We start from the raw sequence: 24,290 nt of genomic DNA, 5'->3' as shown, positions 1-24,290 counted from the left end.
AAAGCACTGACTTAAGCTCGTGCTAGAAAAAAGAGCTGTGATTGAACCAACTTGATTGAAGAAATCTGATATTCTTTTTATAATAATGCACGAAGCTATGTTATATAGATGTTATGTATTCCTAGCTAAAGGGATTATAATTGATATTGCCTTGGTTATTGTTATTAATATCAAGGGTATTATTTCTGAAAGCATATTTTTAGGTTTTTTTTCTGGAAGCTTTCTGAACTTAGATATTGACCAATCAGAATTGTAGGAATTGTGGATTTGATATAGAAAAAGTATCTGAGTAGGTAATTTTATGAATCCTAATTTGAAATATTTTACTGGTATTTAATGGTCTGTTCTTTGATTTAAGGTTCATACAGTTTTGTTACTAAGTTTGGGGTATAAAGGCTTTATCCAGTCTTTTGTTCTGTCTGACCTTTTCTTAAATGCTTAATGAATTTTGAAGAAACTTTGTACCTGTAGTAAGGTTGTTTATCATATAAATAGGTATGTGTGCTTGGGGGAAGGTAATTATTGTTTTATTATTTTACAGAGATTAATTCCATAAAAAAGCTTTTTAGCTCACCTGGCCATAGGCCATGTGGGCTATTGCTACACTTGACATCTGTCGTTGTCATTAACAGTTCTTCAAACATCTACTCTGATCAGTGAGAAAACATGACACAGACAGCCATTACTAAAAATAGAACACAGAGGTCAAACTGCAGTTTTAGCTTAAAGGCTATACAATTAACTCCATTCTTATTCCCTTTGAGAGCTTATTTACAGTATTTCTAGTTATATGTTCAGAGTTAAATTAGAGTGGAGGTATCTTTTCTGTGAGCTTATTACTCACAGTATTTCTCAATCTCCTCTACAGACCTATGTCTGCTTCCTGATTCACTGCATATCATTCCACACTAACTTATAGACCCTGTATACAGGATGTGAAAAAAATCACAGGGCATGAGCACTACTCATTACAAATCAGCTAAGTTGTTTCTGTTGTATTGTAATAGTTTGCATATAGAGGCAGGGTTAAGCACTAGGTATTGCAGAGGTGTAACGCTTTGAAGTAGCAAATATACCCTCCTCTTAGTAGGATAGTGAGTATTTCTAAACACCTTGGTGGTATCAGGATAACATGCTTACCTCAGTGCAAGAGAACATAGGTTAAAGTCCAGGTGGAGTCATACCTTAGACTTGAATGCTCACTTCAGTGCAAGAGAACATAGGTTAAAGTCCTGATGGAATCATACCTTAGACTTTAATGCTTACCTCAGTGCAAGAGAACATATGTAAAAGTCCTGGTGGAGTTATACCTTAGACTTCAAAATTGGTTATCACTGCTTCTCCACCATGCACAAGGCATATAGTCAATAGAGCTTGGAGTCAATATAATATGTCAGAGTGACAAGCAGACCTGTTTACTAATTGGGCTATTGTTTAGAAAGTGTGCATAGTTGTTGCTAGAAATGTAAGTCCAGTAAATATGTCACTGTGTTACTTAGCTGGCATAAAAATGGCTAAATTGCCACTCAAAATTGTTATGAAAATGCAAATGATAATCACTTTTGTGGTAAATTGTTTCATTCAATCTCACCAATGGCTGGTTTGCATGAAACACTAGCAGTCTACTTAATTAATTTTCTCTGCAAAAGTCTACATGAGTAGATGGACAGTTAAATTTCTTAGAAGTAAATTTAGATTTAATTGAGTAGTAACACGTTAGTCCAGATGAGCTCCTTGGAACCTCCTTATTCCTTTGACATAAGTTGCCCTTTAACCAATCTGGTTTGATCTATGTATAGGAACTTTTTTAGTGGAAGACCTATGGAATGGACTACTTGTAAATTATCGTCATCACCTTAAATGGTTTGTAGGCGATACCTCTTATATAAAGCAATATATTGCCTAGTTTGAAACTAATGAAGGACAATTTCTATTAGCTTTTGACAATATAATAGTATTTCCTTGACGAGAATTTATTAGCATAGGACTGATTCCTATATGTTTAAGGTGAAATGTCAGTGATTTCCTTGTTATATGATCTGTAAAATTGGAAAAACCTCATATCTCTGTGTTTTACTTTGATATTTGTAGCTATTTTGATTTCATGGGATTTCAAAATGTCATAGATTTTTTTAACTGATTTTAATTCTACATTTTTCAAGCTGCATAGATTTAAAACCAGTTAGAATTGAATGTCAATTTTTATTTTCATTGTGGTAAAAGGAATTGCATCTAGCTGTTGAATCTTTGGATCATGGGTGCCTCTAACTATTCACAATTTTTCAACTTGTCTCTATGGTTTACATGTAAATCTGAATGCTCTTTTTGAAATGTCTTTTATTTTTCTTTTATATTGAACATTGGAAGTCTTACTGGTATACTGAAATACTGCAATATAATATCACATGCTTTAAATTAGGCTTTTTTATCATTCTTAATGCTTTTTATGTTATTTGATTTTTTTCTAAAAAAAAATAGTTGTAGAGAAAATTATTTTTACAATGTATTATTATTAAAAGTGAAGCAACTTTTGATAACTAGAATATTATTATATACCATTCCTAGAAAAATACAGCTTTTATCATCTTGAGTGTCACAATAAATATGCCATTTTTCAGCATTTACCAGGTATAATCACATATCTGGTCAGGTGATCACTTTAACCCAAAATAATGTATGCAGCCAAGCTAATGGCATGCCAATGGTGATATACTTTTACAGAATTAAGAGAATTAAGTAGCTTGTCTAGATTTCAGTTCAAATTAGCTATCATCCAGACCACAAGGAAGTGCTAATTGTGTTATATATTTAAACACAGATGTTTGCCACAGGAAATAGTCTCAATTTCAATCAAAAATCAATTGCTAGGCCTGTACAATTTTGTTGACTTAATCACTTACAGAGTTAGGGCTATTTGGAATTCATTACCAAAACCTGAGAAATTTTCACTAGTTTCTGTGTAAGACTTTGACTTGAAAAAAGCTGTTATTTTTTTTTTTTTCAAAGAAAATTTCATTTACATGTATAATGCAACAATTGATTGCAAATTTATAAAGACTGTGTGAAAGTAGGATGAATATCTTTGATTAAAGACAGCATGAAAGGTTCTCAGCTTACAGGATTTTAGACATATGATTTTCTCAAAATGAAAATTTTAGGTACATGTACATAAACATTATTTTATGTCTCAAAATCCTTTCTTAAATAAATTTGTTTTAATTATTTTAACAATGCTGGTATTTTTAAGTTGTTGCATATTTGGGTTTTTATGCAATCTAAGATATAGTTCTCTACATTTGGGTGCCCTTACCATAGCTTTGAAGAAGTTAGATTTGATGTAATAGCCCCCGGAACAATTGGGTTAGATTTGGTAACACATGGCTCGTCACATTTCTGTCCAAATTCTGTTACAATTATCTCTATCACCGATGTTTGGATTTTGTCCAAATTTGACATGAGAGTTTCAGATGGGGCATAAGTTGTAAGCAAGTTTTGTTGCTGTCATCAACCTTCTGTTATATGGGACTTGTACAACTGGAAGTATACCTTGTATGACAACGCATGCATTATCATCTTTTATTTGAATGAATTTGGAATTTCTATTATTAGAATGTAAACTCTGTATCCTGTGATGCGGAAAGAAATTTTACTCCAGTTTCGCTTTTTGTACAATTACAAACAATAAACTGAAAATATTTGTACCATTGTTTTTCTGACGCAGTTTGTATAGTTTCGCTTTTTACCCTTTGACCTTTAGGATGCTCTTCTATGGAAATGCAAGTCACCTGATTGCAATCCTGTTTCCAGATTTGCCAAATACTGATAACTGAGTGTCATTTGAAAAAACTGTATTGAAACCATGTGCTAATTTTCTTGAATGAAATTGGGAAATTTATAAGTAAAAGAACAAAATACTACTGTGTCGGCTATCTTTTTTTTAAAAGATAGTACTCGTTTTTTATTCTCCTAGTTATTTTATTTACCAGCTTTTAACCTTGTTACCTTTCTACTGCACTTGTCAAAATACTTCTTTCATTACATCTAAAAGACTAATTTATTGCTTCATCAAGTGTCCTTCTCTGAGCAGAGACAAATCATCCGAGAATAAAACTAATTATATTTATTGTTGATAATTGCGCTTGTTATTGGGCAAAACAAAATTAGACAATGGATAATATGAACCTTGTACAAGGAAACAGCTTCTTGCGGAAGATACTAACAATAATGAAGACCGGTCAATGAAGATCTAGAAACAAACTATTGGCATATTGCTATTTACAAAGTTCATATCAAGGTCGATGGTGGATACTCTCGAATTATAAAAACAAAATCGTAAATTGACCAATTTTATATGAAATCGAAAGCTTTTATATACACTGATAAGGTAAGGTTGACGACTGACTTCTACAAAATCGACAAAGATTCGAACCAAAGGAGGTAAATTGAATGCTTTTGTCATATGATAAAGTAATTTTTGTCCCCTACATAATCCAATAGGATTTTATTATTTGTTTTATTTGCTATATTGTGTTATATATAGCCTGCCTAGCCACGGAAGTATCACTGTCCTTCTGATTTAGTAGGAAAAATAAGAATGCTTTGTTCAATGATTCCGGGGTTTGAATAAGGTCAGTTGTAATTGTCCAGTAAATAAACTGATATCTTGTTGTCTTGTATATCTTAAATGATATTGTCAATGGTATAAACAATATTATACTGTAGTGGTCAATTCAGTGTGTAGGCATATTAATTTGAATTGATTTTTACTGCTAAAAGTAAATTTTAAAATGTTGGCAATGTTTACTTAATCCTTGAAGATGATAATTTTAAAATTTGATTAATTATTGTGCTTTTAGCCCAGTCATGTATTTTTGCAGAATGGAGCATTGCAATAAATTCAGTATTTACAATATTTGTTTTGTCAATCACGATTTTTGCATGGGTTTAATCACATTTTTGGTTTCTTAATTTCAGGTTCAGCATTATTTATTCAGTTAAGAGGAAGATCTAGGTTTTATGAGGATTATTTCATTGACCAATAGGAAATCTTTTTTTCTGAACTTTTTTTCAGTTTAAGGAGGCAGGCCTAGGGTAAGGGGCACAACTCTTTAAAATCATTGGAACGTTTGTATTCAGCATTTTACATCAATGTCATGTAAGCATCAAAGTAACTTAGATTGATTTCATTCTGTGTCAAATGAAAGCTGGATAGGCTTTGGTGAAATTGAATATGATGCAAACCTATCACTGACTTCATGAGTTATGTCCCTTATCCTAGGTCTACCTCCTTAAGATACGTTTTAGGTTTCCATTAATTAGCAAAGAATCAAGGGAACCAAAATTCTAGTGGAAATCAAAGGAATGTTATCCAGGGACAATGACCAAACATGGAAAACATTTAATAACCAAAATGATACCACATAGTAGCAGCAAGATTGCTTTTGGAAATCAATTTCTGAGGGAGACACCTGTAGAATGAGTAATCAAGGGAACCAAGGTTATAGCGGTAATCAAAAGAATATAATCCAGGGACAAAGACCAGACATGGAAGATTAATCAAGGGAACCAAGGTTATAGTGGTAATCAAAAGAATGTAATCCAGGGACAAAGACGAGACATGGAAAACAGACATACACAACAAAGAACATAAAGTAACCAAAATCATTCATACAAAGTAACAAAAGTAAATGAGCAACTCGGAAAACAGACACACACAACAAAGAACATAAAGTAACTAAAATCATATATACAAAATAACAAAAGTAAATGAGCAACTCGGACTCCACTAAAAACTGGGAGCATGGACCAGGTGCACCGGTAGAGTAAGCGTCCTCTGCTTTTCTAGAAACACCAGCCGAGTTGCTCATAAAAAGTCAAGTCTGGGGTAGACAAATGAGGAAAGGTAAACTATGACCCATTGAATAAATCAGTTTTCATGAATGAGATCCGATTTGCTTAAATATTTGTAAAAGTAGGTCTTCTGTCAGTTTGTTTCAGTCTATTTGTCATCAATACGGTTTATGTACTGTAATAAAAATTCTGGTCAGCGACTCCAGTAGTGTTGATCTGATATCATTCGAACTTTTCATATTTCTGTTTTAATATAACATTTAAAAATAGGTTTTTAGTTATATGTGGCAAAGCAAACTTTTGATTTGGATATTATTTTTTTTTACAACTACAGTTAAAATCTTGACAAGGTAAAATTTGAGGTCACTACTTTTATTCTTAGGAATGTTACAAATGCTATTTCAACAATGAAAACAAAGTAAATTTTTCTGTATGATTCCTTCTAAAAGTCATGAAAAAGATGATACTTCATTTGATATACAACTGAAAATAAGATCTGTATCACTTTTACACATATATATGTGGCACATTTGGCTGTGTATATGATTGATCTTTATAAATACATTTAAATTGGAATGCTGTTTTGTTAGTGATTTTTTTTTCTGCTAACGCAGTCAATAATTTTTTCTGGCCTTTCATAGTAGACTACAGTTTAGGCATAAATGTTGCCTATTGAAAGGGAATTCTAATGTGAGCATTGGATTTGGGCCAAAATAGTCATGTAGAGAGTTTCTGTTTTCTTTGTATCTGCATAATTTTTAGTTGGAGTAGTACTTTAATGGAATGCAGTTCCAATATATTTCTACTTGTTCTTTTCCACATGTTTAACCCTTCTGCCTATTGTCAGGTAAGTTGAATGTTCTTAAAATTTATCTTGTTATTCCAACAATGATTTTGCAGTTTATTCCAAGAGTTTAAATGTTAAACCATTTAAAAATAGTTACTTCAAATTAAATGTGCCTGGCAGCTAGTGTTCTTTAGTATAAAATTTTTGTGATCACTAATTTATATTTTCTTCATGCAGGGTCACAGAAGCATATTTTTAAGTCCTTTCAATTCTTTATATTATTTGTCATTGTTTACAGCAACACATTGATTCTAGTGCTAATTTTTCTTATAGAATGGTGCTGTGTTGGGTTTAAAGTTAAGCTACCATTACAAGAAAACAATTTTGATTTGTGAATTGTATACTTTTCCACCTAACAACACTAAGCTACCTCTTGCAGTGAAGCACTAGATATATATCAATCAGTAAATAGGAAAGATATCGGTGCTTAGATTAGAAAAATAATATCAAGCGGAGAAATCAGTATTTGTATAATTGTTTGCTTAGCTTGATAAGCGTAGCTGTCATTTTACGTCTAGGTCGTGTGGTCCATTCTAATGTGATCATTGCACATTTATTTAATCTCTACGGAAGCAAGGTGCATGCTTGGTTTGATCTGTTTACCAGGTCTTGTTTTAATATTTTCCAAATGTTATGCAAAAGAGATCAGATCATTTGGTGTAAATTATTTGTTGGAATTGTCTAAGTTTTCCAATACTACAAGAACTCAATGTTCAGTCTAAGATCACTGTAATCCAATATTACAGCTAGTTAATGTTGGAAGCTTATGTATGTACCTAAGTCAGTACAAAGACTTTTATACAATCTACTTGTTTTCCTGACCATCCATTAAATGAGTCATTCTCATTCAGTAACAAAGGTCACAGACAGACAGTTGGGATATTTGGTATCAAGTTTAGCGCAGGGGATGTATTACCATAGTCATTGAGTACTACAGAAAAGACTTGTTATGATATCTTCTATTAACTTACAGCTGAGTGAAACTTGATTAGAAGTATGTCACATTCAGCACAGGGATGTATTACCATGGTCACTGAGTACATCAGCTCTAACAATCTTTTTATACAATCGAGATGTTGTTTGAGCTAAAGTTGAGTAGACCTTAGTTGAAGTGTGCCGTGTTGCTCTGGGGAGCATTGCCATAGTCACTGAGTTCTTCAGGTGGAGCAAACTTTGACATGGTGGTGATGTCCTCTGAGCTACATCTGAGTGAAACTCAGTTTAAATGTGTCCTGTAGCTCAGAGTTGCACTGCCTTAGACAGAACTAACTCTGATACACTTGTGATGACTTTCTTTTATTAGCTTACAACTGAATGAAATTTTAAAGGAAGTGTGTCATGTTATGCATAGGGATGTTAACCATAATGACATATTACTTTAGTCAGAATGAACTAAGAAAATCAACTATGCAATGAAACAAAAAGTCTCTTCTGATTGGCTATCATGAAATGAAGGAGGTAGACCTAGGGTAAGGGACATAACTCATGAAGTCATTGATATGTTTGTATCATATTCAATTTCACTAAAGGCTATCAAGCTTTCATTTAACACAGAATGAAATTAATCTAAGTTACTTTGATGCTTACATGACATTGATTTAAAATGCTGAATACAAACGTTTTAGTGATTTTTAAGAGTTGTGTCCTTTACCCTAGGTCTACCTCCGTAAGTTCTGTTTTCTGTAAGAATCAGGGAGTATGTGAATCATGGTAGAAAAAAAACACAAGTTTTTCCATGAAATCCTTTTCAGAATATTTTCTCTATCTTTCTATTGTAACTTTAAACTCACTTTTCTGCATCCTCTGGCATTTCTGTTCACCAGAAAGCCATATAATCTGAAAACCTACAACATTTGGTCAAAGAAATAATTGACAACCTACTCTTAATTGGTCATTGGGTTAAACTGACAGTTCTGCACCAAAGAGTCTTGCAATTAACTTGACAATTTACAATAATTGACAGTGTTATGATGGTCTTGCATTGGAAAGTTCAGGGACCATTTTCAAAGATTTTCCTCGAAGTCTTCCTCAACTCAAATTCCAACTAATCAAATCGCTTTAAATTGTAGATTTGAGAAAAATCTCAGTTTAAGATTTTTAAGAGACCTATATATGCCAAGTGTTCTAAAGAAATTTGCTTCGTCTGTCTGTCCATCTGTCAACAAGTTTGTGAGTAAAATATCTCCAAAACTTTATCAAGTGCTGAACTGAATTTTTTTAATTGAATTTATTTATTACTTGATAAAGTTGTGCATAAAAAGTTTGTGAACACACAATGTCAACTACCATTCAAAGTCATGATCAGAAATTTTGTTCATTATAAATTAACATAGAAATGTTTTTGCAAAAACTATCATGTTTTTTTTAATTTCAGACTGAGCTTTCATTTGAAAAAAACCACATAATTTCATCACAGGTTGTACAGATAATAAAACATACATTTTACTTCTTTAATCAACTTGTTGGGGACATATTATGGTATACTGTTGTCCATTCGTCCATCCATCCATTGTCCACACTTCTGACAATAACTCAAGAACACTTTCACCATCTTTTATGAAACTTTGAATCGTTCATATCTACTGACGTAAGCTCCCTTTCAAATTTATAAATTTTAAGATTTTTCGTTTCTGTGTAATCAATTTTTATACTTAAAAAGAGAGGATTTTCAAGTTTTCAGACAATAATTCAAAAACACTTTCACTAACTTTTATTAAATTTTGGTGAATTGTTCATATCTATTGAGGTAAGCTCCCTTTCAATTTTTATAAATTGTACTTGAACTGACAATTTCACATGAATTCTTGCATTTAAACTGACAATCTATGATGAGTGACCATTGTTTCAACTAACAACATACCCTGTACTTCTTTAACTGAAATTTCAAAAGTTGGCAACTGACTATCTTCAATAATTAAGGTCTTTCCCATTTCAATCATGATTTCACGACTTACAGTTCGGTTGGTCACTTAACTTTTAAACTGTAAGTCGTACAGACTTGGGACCTTCACTGTTGATCTTAGATGATATGTTGTGTATTTAAAAATGTCAAGGTCAAAGGTCACTTTAAAATTTGACCTTGGCCTCGTTATGGAGTGGACTTGAAAATGGTATCAGATAGAAGAAAATGATGGACACATGTGTATCTAAATAAGATCTTTATTTGTTATATAGAACACTAAGCATTTTAATGTAGCGTTTTGATGTTATTCCCTACTTGTGGAGCTCGGGATGAAGCCATATTTTATCCTCTTTTTGCAGAGTTACCTCCTGTATGAGCAGGTATAATTTCAAAGTCTCTCTAATCAATGTTCGGATTCGGGTGCAGAAAAAAGAGGTAACTCGAATGAAAATGGAATCCTCAGCAGACAAACACAATGGTGTTTCTAAAATTTACAGGGTGATTCATTTTGTTGGTAGGTTACATAAGGATGATTTTCATTTGTATCCCCTGTAAAGAAACTTTATGGCAGGGTCAGTAGAACGAGAAATTCCCTTTTGACTTTCGATATTTTCTAAAGTATCGCCGATATCGGATGGAAAACCTTACATGTTCTGAATAGATACCTGCTCCAAATGGAGATAAATGTTGATAAAATGTTGGTCTGCAAGTCGGGAATAGCCCAAAAATGGGTATTTTTAGTGATTTTTACAGTTTTTTGCTTATAAGTCACAAACCGTTGCAGATAGAGGTGTACTGTAAATGACAAATATGTTCAGAATAACAAGCTCTACAAGAAAAGTATAGATATTTATTCAGCATTTTCAAAATTGTAAGAGTTATGGCCAAAAAATTGATTTTTACTTGGAAGTCACTTCAGTGGCTTCGAGTATTGTAAGTATAAGAATGACAAAAGGGCTTTTGGCAGATAACTTATAGGACGGAAATGCTTTCTTCAAATTAATGCGTAATTCTCTTTTAAACTTTAAATATTTCACTGATATACAAATGAATGATATTTTAAACATTTTAAGTGTTAATTTTCAGCTAAATATTGTCAAACTGGTAAATCGAGACGCCAAACTATTTTTTGCACTTGGCCGCGTAGTAATTTCAAAGAAGATAGTTAAAAGGCAATATAATTTAATTTTAGTTAACTCTCTTTGGGTGGTGTTGGATTTTAACTATGTCCCGTGAATGGTATTATAATCAAAATCAAGAAGCGTCACAATCAACATCATCAGCTGCCTTTTTTCAAGTTTAAGGTCTCAAGAATGTAAACAAATGCAATAACCATTTTCACAATATTTGTGTACATCTTTGTTTTGTTTTGCTGCAGGTTGCAAGGGAAATATGGGTTCAATACCAAAACATTCTCAAACCATAGTCCATGTCATGACCGGCACTCTAGCACATTGCTTAAAAAATAAACATTGGGAACTTGTCTTGCCAAGCGACTTCATACTTTCAGCACCTTCTGTGCTTTGATTTAATGCTATTTTGATAGGATCAGTCATTTGTTTTCATTTATTTCAAATAAAAATACCAATGAACCATGTATATTCTAGATCAGGAGCATACATGCTACCTAAAAATACAAAGGTCAAAGGTCATCTGTTTTAATGGTCAATAACTGCATCCAGAAATGGTTTTTTGTCATTTTTGCCAATATGGTTCAAGAAAGACAGCTCAAACTACTCCCAATCAGTTTAGAAGACCCTCTTGCATTTCTTCTGATTATTCTTTCTGCCGCCCAATTTCCCCGCTTCTGATAAAATTTTATCGCGACAAGATTTTGACCATCTTTTGCAATCTGAGATAAGACTTTAGAATTCACCCTATGAGACGTAATCATTTGTCGTTCCAGAGTTATCTGCCCCGTAGCGGAAAAAATAATTTTGTGAAAATCACTTAAACCGTTTTAGATACACACAAACCAAAAGCTCCATACTGTTCAGAAACAGAAGGCAGTACTATTGAACAATGTTTCATAAAAATTTGAGGTTTCCCTTGTTATGCAATTTCACGACTTACAATTCAGTTTGTCACTTTAAAAACTTTAAAACCATAAGTTATACTTTTACAGTACTTGAACCGATCCATGCAACAAAAATTGTAATCGGTCATCGATCACCGATCAGTTTCCGGTCAGTCATTGATCCATCAAACCTATCCATTATACCGGTGATCGCATCACGTGACCACAGAGCGGTCAGGGTATTTTACGTTTGTTGTTGTTGTTTTTTTTTGTCAATTTTACACATATTTACATAATTTAATAGATTTAAAAATCAATTTATACTTTTATTTTACATTTCTTTTATTTCAAACAGATCTTACATCATTTTACATAACAAAACTGCAATCAGATTGCTCACCGGTCATCGATTTGTCAAATCATTGCGCGGATTGGTTCAAGGACTGTATACTGAAAAGCCACATTGTTCCAATATGGTTGTGTCAACTGACATGAAAGAGGCAAATTACTCACACATGTTAACACTGTTCATAAACTTTAATTAATTACAAATATGATTTAAATGTGCACATCCTGTGATTTATTTTGACTTCTTTTGAACGTCACATACACAGATTATCCATTTCCAATGTATAGGTCTACTTTCAGGGTGTTTTTTTAGTACTACATGGAAGGATGGCCATTTGACCTGGATGTGATAATTGAGACCTTTTCTTTGGATACTTTATAATTACCTCCCATTCATTTCTTCGATTTTAATGAAAATAGTCATTTGATATTATTAATGAAAGCTTTCGTTAAATAAACAGAGAAAAAAAATAACATTTCTAATGTTACTACTAAATTACTGTTTCTTATTAGTTTGAAAATTATTTTGTATATTTAATAATTGTCATAAACCTTACCATTTATAATATATGCATGAAATAAGTCATCTCATCTCATATATTTCCTCTCGTCTCATCCTTTTATAGTTACCTATTGGCAACTAATCAACAATTGGCCATGTGATTAAATTGACCATCTTCAACAATTGGCCATGTGATTAAATTGACCATCTTCAACAGTTGACCAAGTAATTTAATTGACCATCTTCAACAGTTGACCAAGTAATTTAATTGACCATCTTCAACAATTGGCCAAGTCATTAAATTGACCATCTTCAACAATTGGCCATGTGATTAAATTGACCATCTTCAACAGTTGACCAAGTAATTTAATTGACCATCTTCAACAGTTGACCAAGTAATTTAATTGACCATCTTCAACAATTGGCCAAGTCATTAAATTGACCATCTTCAACAATTGGCCATGTGATTAAATTGACCATCTTCAACAGTTGACCAAGTAATTTAATTGACCATCTTCAACAATTGGCCAAGTAATTTAATTGACCATCGTCAACAATTGGCCAAGTAATTTAATTGACCATCTTCAACAATTGGCCAAGTCATTAAATTGACCATCTTCAACAATTGGCCATGTGATTAAATTGACCATCTTCAACAGTTGACCAAGTAATTAAATTGACTATCTTCAACAATTGGCCAAGTAATTTAATTGACCATCTTCAACAGTTGGCCAAGTAATTTAATTGACCATCTTCAACAATTGGCCAAGTAATTTAATTGATCATCTTCAACAATTGGCCAAATAATTAAATTGACCATCTTCAACAATTGACCATGTGATTAAATTGACCATCTTCAACAATTGGCCAAGTAATTTAATTGACCATCTTCAACAATTGGCCAAGTAATTAAATTGACCATCTTCAACAATTGGCCATGTGATTAAATTGACCATCTTCAACAATTGGCCATGTGATTAAATTGACCATCTTCAATAGTTGACAAAGTAATTAAATTGACCATCTTCAACAGTTGACCATGTAGTTAAACTGACCACCTTCAACAATAGGCCTGCATAGAGGTGTTATTATCATATAGTCTTTTGAGACAGGTTATTGCTGAATACATGTGGTCGTATACACAGGTTTAACTGTATAACAGGTGACCATGCACTTAAACTGACAAGACTGCAACTTACCATGGACTTACTCTGGCAGACAATTTAGGCTGACTTGCAGGCATAGCAAAAATTAAGTTAAGAAATATATAGTTTGATAATATACTTCTTCCTTGTTTCATGATGGATGTTTTCTTATTGATCATATGCCAGCAACCGAAATAACAAACTTTTTTTGATAAATACTTTTTTATATTCACTGCAAATTATGTAGAAATATTTATTGTTAAATGGGGTATGAAATTATTTCCTTTTGAATAGTCTGGGATGTATCTAGGATAAATTGTGAATCATTATGAATCATGACAGTTTCATGCTTGTTTGAGTTTCATTATATAACTAAATGTGAAAGGAAGGGAATATCATTTTATTAAACCTAACTCTAGTAAGGCTACATACTTATATTTTGTTCAATCTTGATCTTTTCAGTTAAAACATTTTCTGATTAGAAATTATTGGTTCTCATGTGGAGTTTGCTTCCATATTTGTTTTCTTCTTAGATGTCTATATGTAATTGGAAAATGGATGAACAAGTGTTACCAGTTGCACATCGAAATAGACTTTTAAGAAATTGTGGACCGTAAATATGCATTTTCCTGATGTCTATTCCCAAACATGATTGTTAGGGATTGAAAATCTTTGAAATTGTATTACAAGGTGCTAACTACCAAAAGGAAGACTGGGATTGATTTTGGGGAGTCAAAAGGGACCTAAAAAAGCATTTGGTTCTATTTTATGGAGGATAACTCGATTGAAAGGAAATGGATGTCATATAAGTTTTACTACCAGGTATCATACCACAAAAAGAAAACTTGGATTGATTTTAGTGGTTGTGATTTGAGCCATGTAAGAATAAGGGACAAGAAATGTTTTTTTTTTTTAATTCTGATTTCTGGACGATAACTTGAGTGAGAGGGAAGGGATCACTTTGAAATTATATCACAAAGTGTCATAACCCCACAGGATGTTTGGTAATGATTTTGCAGGTTTTTTACCATTCAGTAAACAGGAGCAAAAGAAAGACCACTTCGGTTCTTGTCAATATTTATTATGTGTCAAATATCTAATTGTAATCAAAATTCCAAGCTCTGTAAAGTTTGAATGCAGTCTAATTAAAATTAGACCTTGCGTTTTTTTTTATTTTTGATGTACGCTCCGGCAAAACAAATGAAAATCGGAGGGGCTAATTTTAATTAGACTGGTTTGAATGGTTTGTCCTTACTGGCTCTTACTATTCAGGGTTCGACCTTTGCGGCTGTATCAAGGTGTGACCTGCAAAGCATTTTATTCTCTTCTTGTATCAGTTAACTCTTTATACTAGAGATGAATTTTTATCTGGAATAATCATCTATTACATATACTTGTATTTATGGAATAAATTTACCAACTTCATGAAAACTCTTGTATTCTATAGGGGTGATTGTTCTCATAATCTGATTCCATTCTTTATGATTACTTCTTAAATGCTTTTTTTGTTTAAAATAGAATGCTATAAGTCTTATCACAGAGCCGTAGACTGATTAAAGATTGTTCATTTTTCTTTGGTTGTATTTTGCTGTCTTGATATTTCTTCCTTATCTGGAGGGTAAAGACCAACTAAGTCGTGAAAATGAAGAATTTATTACATCAAGATTGAAGAAAAATATTGTTTTGCCTTTAGTATCAAACATCACATGACTTTTGATGTATGAGATAATTCTAACTAACATATGTGAGACATGGTGAAAACAATACATGTACAATGTTGTAAACTTTAATTTGATTGAATAAAGTGTTTACCAAAGTTCTGATTTTTTTGACAAAAGAGCACTATAGTTTGTGTGTTAATAATGTGGAGGAAAGTATATATAAATATCTAGTTGAACTGGAGGGATTTGTGAATCCCAAATGCCTGCGTAAAGATATCATTTGTTCAGTGCCAGATAGATCTGAGGTATGGATTGAATATTTACCCTTTGGAGTGAATTTTGTTACCTTTCTACCAGTGATACATGCATTTTTAGTTTTTGTTTCTTGTACACCCATCTTTTGATTGACATTCTTAGGTTTTTTTTATGCAAAGTTTCATATTGGTATACTTAATCGTAGAATCTGTTTTCTTGTATGACATCTCGGTTTGCCGAAAATGAATTTCTAATTTTTCTTTTACAGTGTAATATACAAAATTTTCTTCACATTTTTCTCGGCTACTGTAAATAACTTGTTCATGATATAATGCACTAAGCTTCCAATAAAAATGCTGTATCGTCAGATGCGCTCTCATACTTATATGACATCAACTTCCTGTTTGCTGAAAAAGTTTTTCCTTATGTCATGATGGAAAGCAAGGGTATCTCTATTGTGTTTATTTTTTCGTGGATGAAGTCTCCCTTTATATTTTTTTGGATTCTTCATTTCTGAGAAATGGCATTTCATATCTTTAGTACTTCTGTTTACACTCATTTCCCAATATTTTGATATCTTCAGGCTGTCACTAATTCATTATAATTGTGTATGTACCTTTCTATTTCAGTCTGTCCCCTTCAGTTATTCATGAATCCTTGTTTTTCTAGACATGATGCATTTGTTTTATCTCCTTTTTTTTCCAGAATCCTGACATAGTCGATCTCCTTAAAGCATATACACCTAATCCTATTCATCAAGAAAACGACCAAATTACTCTGCCAGCGTCAGAAAAAACAAATGGTAATAGTTTTTATATAGTATTTGTATCAACATAATGTGTATTTCATAGACTGAACTTGAGTAATGTAGGTAATTCTAATCCATCAAGCACCAGCTAATAAAATAAACAATAACTATCCAATGTTATTCACACAATCTATGTCTAAGTTACGAGAGGTTTGAATGAATCATATCCACAATTTGTTAACATTATCTTGTTAATGTTAGTGATGTATCGAATACTGTAAACTGATATATTGACGTCTTATAATATTTTTAACATTTCATGTCATATGTCAGTATTCCATGTGCATGTTAGCATTTGGTTCATTAATTCGGGTCTTACAAAGACACTGATTTATGTAATTTTTTCATGTTCATATATTGATGAAAATCCCAAGCTAGGAAATGTCCAGTTTATCTTGATACTTGCTAGGGTCAAACCCACAGAGATCATGAGAGGTGTCAGCTAGACTCTTTGATTTTGAGGCCAGTGCTTTCCTCATTCAGTCATTGCTTCCCCTACAAGTCATTACCATTATACCCCTACTGAAGGAGTGGGTGATATATTGGAATCGCTTTGTTCATCTTTTTGTCTGAATTAAGGAGCAGATCTTAGGTTAACTCTTGCAAATCACTGGAACATTTGTATTCAGCATTTTATATCAATCTCACGTAAGCATCAAAGTAACTTTGATTGGTTTCATTCTGTTTCAAGTGAAAGCTAGATAGGCTTTGGTAAACTTGAATATGATACAAATATATCACTGATTTCAAGAGTTATATCCGTTACCCTAGGTCTACCTTCTGAAGTCACAATTAGTTGGACTCCCAATGGATATAGATTAAAAAAAAAGGTAGTATGTAGCTTTATATAGACAATTGAAAGATTATTGAAAAGTACGCTATATGAGTGAGGGTTACTACTAGCATGGAAATGTTTGAAACTTCATATTACTTTATCTTATTAGAAGAATTCTTTCTGTAATCAAACCAACGTTTGAATTATGCTTTTAAAGCTAGGTACATTATTGCTCTGGCAAAGTTTGTTTTTAAGTATATCCATTGATTTTTTGCTCAAATGGCCAATGGGCTGAGTGAGCTATTGCCATTACTTGGGGCCAATTTTTTGCCTTAATTTGCTGTCATTAACAATTTTTAAAAAATCGTCACCTCTGAAACCCCTGGACCAAATGAAATCAAACTTGGCATTTATGTTTCTTATGGTAACCTGCCCAGAATTGATGTGAAGATTTTTTAATTTTGGATTAACATGACTGTTGTTACTAAAATAGACTGAAGAGGTCAAACAGCAGTTATATATACTATCTTTAAAAGTCTCTCTTTACACCATTTTCAAAAAAAAAGGTTGTTTGTATGATTTTTTCAAATTCACAACTTTGGATGTGTATATGATGGTGGAGGTTTATATACCCATAAGGAATTACTTAAAAAAGATTGTGCTAAAAAAATCAGTTGTCTTTAGTAAGCATTTTTTTGTGACTGTGATTGTATGAAGATATGAAGTTTTGCCTATAGAGAGAAAATGTGCTACTTTTTATTGTACACATATGACAACTCCCTCATTTGTCTACCCCGGACTTGACTTTGTATGAGCAACTCGGCGGGTGTTTCTAGAAAAGCAGAGGACGCTTACCCTACCGGTGCACCTGGTCCATGCTCCCAGTTTTTAGTGGAGTCCGAGTTGCTCATTTACTTTTGTTACTTTGTATGTATGATTTTAGTTACTTTATGTTCTTTGTTGTGTATGTCTGTTTTCCATGTCTGGTCTTTGTCCCTGGATTATATTCTTTTGATTACCGCTATAACCTTGGTTTCCTTGATTACTCTTTCAAAATGTGGATATTGATTGAAAATAATGTAATTTTGCTTTAAACTTGCTATTACAAAAAACTTAGATATGCCATAAAAACTAAAAATCAGTAACTTTTACTTTGGCATGAAGCATTTAGTTTTAACATGATTTTTTTTTCCTTTTTTTCTTAGAAATTCAACAGGGAAAAGTTCATCACATAGTCAAAGCTACAGAAGAAAGAGATTTGCAAGCATTGCATGAACTTTGCAAATCAATAAGAACATTTAACCGTAATTCTAGTCTACGGCATACTTCTACCAAGGACAATAGTTCAGCACAATTAATGGCTTTACAGAGACAGTTTTCAATCACTTCTTTTGATCTTTCCTCCTTAAGACACGTAAAATCAGTTGACAAAAGTGAACCTTTACATATATATAAGCTTGTACAGAAAGAACGAGAAAACCAGGACAGTTTCTTCGATAGTGATGAAAATGGAGGAAGAAGTGATCCCGGTGAAGAAGATGATGTCTTCAGCAATGAAAGGGGTGACTTTAAAGAGATTGAAGAGAAACAATCAGTGATGTCTGGTGCAGATTCTTCCAAAAAAGAATTGCAATGATTAAAGTGGCATCACTCAGTGTGTTATGTATATTTATTGTAAGCATGATATTGAAAATTCAGAGCTTATTCTGAAGTTTTTACTGTTGCAAAGTGCAACTGACTGAAGTTTACATAAATTAAAAAACTCACATGGAATTTCAATATGATAACTTGGGCAGTGTTGTTCCCAAAATCATTGACAAAATTTGAATAATTTTTGAAGCGAACTACTTAATTTACAGTATCATGGTTTTCTGTTTTAGCTATAGGCCATAGAAAGAAATCTGTTGAAATGTGTAAAAATATGATTTTGTTGCAGTAAAAATAACATATTCTTTTTGAAAAAAGGATATTTAGTACCGATGTATTATTCATTTAACAGAATGGATAATTTACAGTGCTATGAAAATGGAAAATAATGTGTACAATTGCCACTACAAATATTTGACTTTTGTGAAATTTTTTCTTATTGATGATCTCAAATCTTCGTGAGTTAGGATCACTAATAAAATTATTAGTGTATTATTTTCTCATGATAGTGTTTTATTGGTTTACATTGTTACACTACTCTCTAAATCTGGGTGATAATAGCCTTTATTTTAGATTTGATGGTGTTGATCATCGAAAAATTTTATCGAAATCAAACTGAAAACACTGTGTTATGATGTATACGTCAAAGAGTAACCAAAATATTTTGTCAGTGCTAGGTTTAAACATGTTTCATTGAAAACAATGGGAACATATTAAAGATTAACTACAAGAAATTTAGTCCTGACTTCCTGTCGTGGGTAATCCAGTTTGGTAATATTTTTAAAAATAATTTTGCTTGAATATTTGTAAAATTGTTGCACACACGCACGTAGACTATAGAAATATTCATTTTTTCATACCAAATCCTGAATTCACTCCTGATTAATTTGAAATCAGGAATAAATTGATTAATCCTTACTTTTATTATTTGACCTTAAGGTACAAAGTATTCAGAGTAATATATTAAAGGTTGAGGTGATTAAAGTATTTACGTGATCTGTTAATTAATGTGTTGAGCTATCCTTTGTATGTATGTGAGAATTGTGTAACGTAATTGTTTATAATTGATATAAATTGATTGAATATTTGTTTTCTATGTTTACTATGTTATTTTAAAATTGAGTCAAGTGAATTACAATGTTAACCTATATTTTAAAGTAAATTATTTCTTATCAGAATTTTTTCATTGTACTAGCAAGTAGCCAGTTGATTTTTGTTATTCTGTCATTTTTTACTAGTCATGATATTGCCTGGTATGATGTGATATTGCCCATTTGTGATCTGGTGTGAATTTGACTTCTTGTTGCTATCATGCTGCACAAAGAGATGACTCATTCATGGTAAGAAAAAAATTTTTCTTTATACCCCTGGCAAACAAAGATTGGAAGGGTATATAGGAATCACAGTGGCCTGTGTTTTTGTGTTCTGTGTCCATTCCTCAGTCAAAAAAGCACAACTCACGAGTAACTTTGTTGAAGTTTTAAAGAGTAATCGAGGGAACTAAGGTTATAGTGGTAATCAAAAGAATGTAATCCAGGGACAAAGACCAGACATGGAAAACAGACACACACAACAAAGAACACAAAGTAACTAAAATCATACATACTAAGTAACAAAAGCAAATGAGCAACTCGGACTCCACTAAAAACTGGGAGCATGGACCAGGTGCACAGGTAGGGTAAGTGTCCTCTGCTTTTCTAGAAAAATTCGCCGTTGCTCATAAAAAGTCAAGTCTGGGGTAGACAAACGAGAAAAAGAAAACTATGACTCATTGAATAAATCAGTTTTCATGGTGTAGATGGCTACACCATAACCATCCACGAGTTTATGATGACGACCATAAAATTTCTGTAGTGATGACTTCAATCTTGTAGCAACATAACCCCGTTCTAGAAGCCTATTTGTTAGAGTTCTAGTGCAATACAAAAAGTCTGTGTAGTTTCGGCAAACTCTGGCATAACGTGTGAGTTGTGATATGAACGCTCCATACGCAGGTGCTGAAGGGATGTTGCCACGGATGAAAGGAAAGTTGACAATTTTGAATGAAAAGTCATCATGTTAGTCGTAAAGTTTGGTCAGTAGTTTTCCTTTACCATCGATTTCTAAATGTAGGTCAAGATATGAGGCTGTTTTTACAGTGTCTGTAGTATCCTTTATCTCAAGTTCTTTGGGGTAGATGCGATGTATCAAATCCCCGAAATTAGGATTGTTTACAGATAAAATGTTATCTATATATCTCGGAAACTGAGATTAAAGAATCTAGCCAAACGATATTCTTTCTATTCGATCAGATCAGCTATAAAGTCGGCCTCATAAGAGTGAAGGAATATGTCAGCAAGTAAAGGAGCACAATTTGTTCCCATTGGAATGCCGACCGTTTGTTGAAAAACACGTCCACAACACTGGGCAAATATGTTGTCGATCAAAAATTCCAGCATTTTGTAAACATGTTCTATATATTTGGAAGATGATTTGGAAGTATTTCTTACAAAGTATGAGTAATCTCTACCAAGAACTATATATTTGTATCTAGGTGTACCATCTTTTTTGGAAAAACAACGATGTATATATTCCACTATCGTTTGTCCTCCATCACAAAAACGTTACCAACAAAATCCCCCATATTTCAAAGATAAATCCATACCAATTATTTCATATTCCTATACTTCACCAATTGCATACAAAATTTTCACCAAAATAAACCACCTGAATGTTCTTGCAAAAGCTCTCCATTCAAATATGGTCCTTCTGGTCACGTCGTTACGGGAGATTTAACCATCATCGAAAACGAATCTCTGCGTAACATCCTTTCTAAAGGTCCCAAGAACCGCGAACTTCGCTCGTAAAATTGGAATTATAACTTTAACGTTCTTATGGATGCCGTCGAGAACTATGCTAGAAAATGGATAAATCGAGAACAAGAAGACATTGATTCTCTGTCAGTGTGGTTAAAGGTCGCGAGGTCTTTAAACTTGAAACGAATGAAAGTTTTAAGTAGGTCAATGAGTGCCAAGGCTACATCAGTTTTCAAAGACCCCGATGTAGCAAAAACATTGTCTACTATACATGAAAAGTATGTTGTACCAGCAAACAAAGCCCAAAACAACATTTTTTTGTCTGTAAAACGTTTTACATCCAATGTTTATTATGAGAGGTAGACGTAGAAAGTAATAGCAGTGATAATACCTATACTGCTGCCACTCTCTCCATAGAAGAGATTGTGTAAAACCATAAATCTGCGCTATTCTCTTTTGGTCTCTCTACCAAGGACGATGATTGTGTTTTACCGTCTATGTACTGGATTCGTAACTCCACAAGAATCCATACAAACAACGTTTCATAGCTGGATCTGCAAAATGTACTACCAAACCTCTTTCAAAACTTTTAACTTTTATACTCATAACTGTCAAAGAGGGCCTGCAGTCCTACCACAAGACTTGTTACTCCCGTAGTGGTATTAATTCAATATGGATCTCGAAAAATTCGAGACTATTATAACTGTATACTTCTATTCCCCATACTCAATTAAAATCCCGACTTAAAAACATTATACATCGTTGTTTTTCCAAAAAAGATGGTACACCTAGATACAAATACATAGTTCGTGGTAGAGATTCCTCATACTTTGTAAGAAATAATTACAAATCATCCAAATATACAGAGGAAGATGTTTACAAAATGCTGAATTTTTGATCGACAACATATTTGTCCAGTGTGGTGGACATGTTTTTCAACAAACGGTTGGCATTCCAATGGGAACAAATTGTGCTCCTTTACTTGCTGACATATTCCTTCACTCTTATGAGGCTGACTTTATAGCTGATCTGATCGAAAAGAAAGAATATCGTTTGGCTAGATCCTTTGATCTCAGTTTCCGCTATATAGATAACGTATTATCTGTAAACAATCCTAATTTCGGGGATTTGATACATCGCTTCTACCCCACATAATTTGAGATAAAGGATACTACAGACACTGTAAAGTCAGCCTCATATCTTGACCTACACTTAGAAATCGATGGTAAAGGAAAACTACTGACCAAACTTTACGACAAACATGATGACTTTTCATTCAGAATTGTCAACTTTTCTTTCATCTGTGGCAACATCCCTTCAGCACCTGCGTATGGAGCGTTCATATCACAACTCATACGTTATGCCAGAGCTTGCCGAAACTACACAGACTTTTTGTATCGCGCTAGAACTCTAACAAATAGGCTTCTGGAACAGGGTTATGTTGCTTCAAGATTGAAGTCATCACTACAGAAGTTTTATGGTCGTCATCATGAATTCGTGGATGGTTATGGTGTAGCCATCTGCACCATGAAAACTGATTTATTCAACGGGTCATAGATTTCCTTTCCTCGTTTGTCTACCACGGACTTGACTTTTTATGAGCAACTCTGCGGGTGTTTCTATGAAAACAGAGGACGCTTTCCCTACCTGTGCACCTGGTCCATGCTCCCAGTTTTAGTGGAGTCCGAGTTGCTCATTTGCTTCTGTTACTTTGTATGTATGATTTTAGTTACTTTATGTTCTTTGTTGTGTGTGTCTGTTTTCCATGTCTGGTCTTTGTCCCTGGATTACATTCGTTTGATTACCGCTATAATCTTGGTTCCCTCGATTACTCTTACATATATGTTGGTTCTTAAATGACTTCTGTAATAAGTAGATTAGGGTAAATTCTCTGTTCCCCTTAAATATATTCTTGTTTTTTAGGTTAATGTCTAAAGACTTTTAGAGAACACTTATAGCAGGGGAAAATAAGGAAGTCTTAATGACAAGCTAAAGCAATAATTCCTAATAGATCTCATAATGTACAGTAAAATTTACAAGCATACACCAAATGGACTTCGGACTTTATGATTTGTTCGATTTAGATGGGTGTTCAATTCACAGAGATCCAAAAGATATTTTCAATTATATTATAAAGGGGCATTAAAAAGTATTAGGCTTAGACAGGTTATTGGATTATTCAGGGTTTGGTTTAAATGGATTTCACTGTTCTACTTTACTTTTGTTTGAGTATGAGTTTTAGATATGGAAAAAACAATCATGATATTTATTTTACTTCTGAGAATGAACAATGATGGGAAGTAGTTATTTTTTACTATTGATTTTATATTTTGTTGGACCAAATATTGCATGATGAGGTCCATTTGAATATAATTCCGTCTAAAATGTATGCATGATTCATTAATTATCTAATATTCAAGCTTATGTAGCATGGGAGTAGATTTAATGACAATTTCAATGATCATTGCAGTGTGTGTATCTTTAGGAATGCAGTATATATGAGATAATTTTTGACTGGTATTTCTGTAAAATGGTGCTAAAAGTTTTCCTATACTTTTTCTGAAATTTAGCTTTCAAACACAGTAACATTGACAATTTCATTTTTTGAGTTTTTTTATTTATCAAAATACCTTATTTTATCAGGTCATGCCTGGAACTTCCCTACTGTTTCTGCATACTACACAAAAATATAGTCCAGATGTAATTCCTTTTATTTCATTCTGCACATTTTTTATAAC

General features: G+C 32.9%; 1 protein-coding gene across 6 annotated transcripts in view; it reads left to right on the top strand.

Moving 5' to 3' along the window:
- The window catches only part of LOC148616816 (ankyrin repeat domain-containing protein 27-like), a 55,518-nt gene extending 35,583 nt beyond the window's left edge, over positions 1-19,935 (top strand). For 3 of the 6 annotated variants that reach the window (XM_088583905.1, XM_088583907.1, XM_088583906.1), the window contains exons 25-26: positions 16,233-16,329; positions 18,316-19,935. In XM_088583905.1, the coding sequence (XP_088440031.1) occupies positions 16,233-16,329; positions 18,316-18,746 (528 nt within the window). In that variant the 3' untranslated portion in view covers positions 18,747-19,935. Of the gene's footprint in view, positions 1-8,766; positions 8,867-9,958; positions 10,071-16,232; positions 16,330-18,315 lie in introns of those variants that run through there. The other 3 variants (XR_015922303.1, XR_015922304.1, XM_088583908.1) reach the window with 3 other exon arrangements.
- The last annotated feature ends 4,355 nt before the right edge of the window (positions 19,936-24,290 follow it).

This window comes from Perna viridis, chromosome 5 (genome assembly GCF_037379345.1).
Source record: "Perna viridis isolate PV_CMFRI_1.1 ecotype Kerala chromosome 5, ASM3737934v1, whole genome shotgun sequence".
Lineage (NCBI taxonomy): Eukaryota > Metazoa > Mollusca > Bivalvia > Mytilida > Mytilidae > Perna > Perna viridis.
Note: the sequence above shows the minus strand (reverse complement) of the source record. Positions and strands in the feature narration are given on the sequence as shown.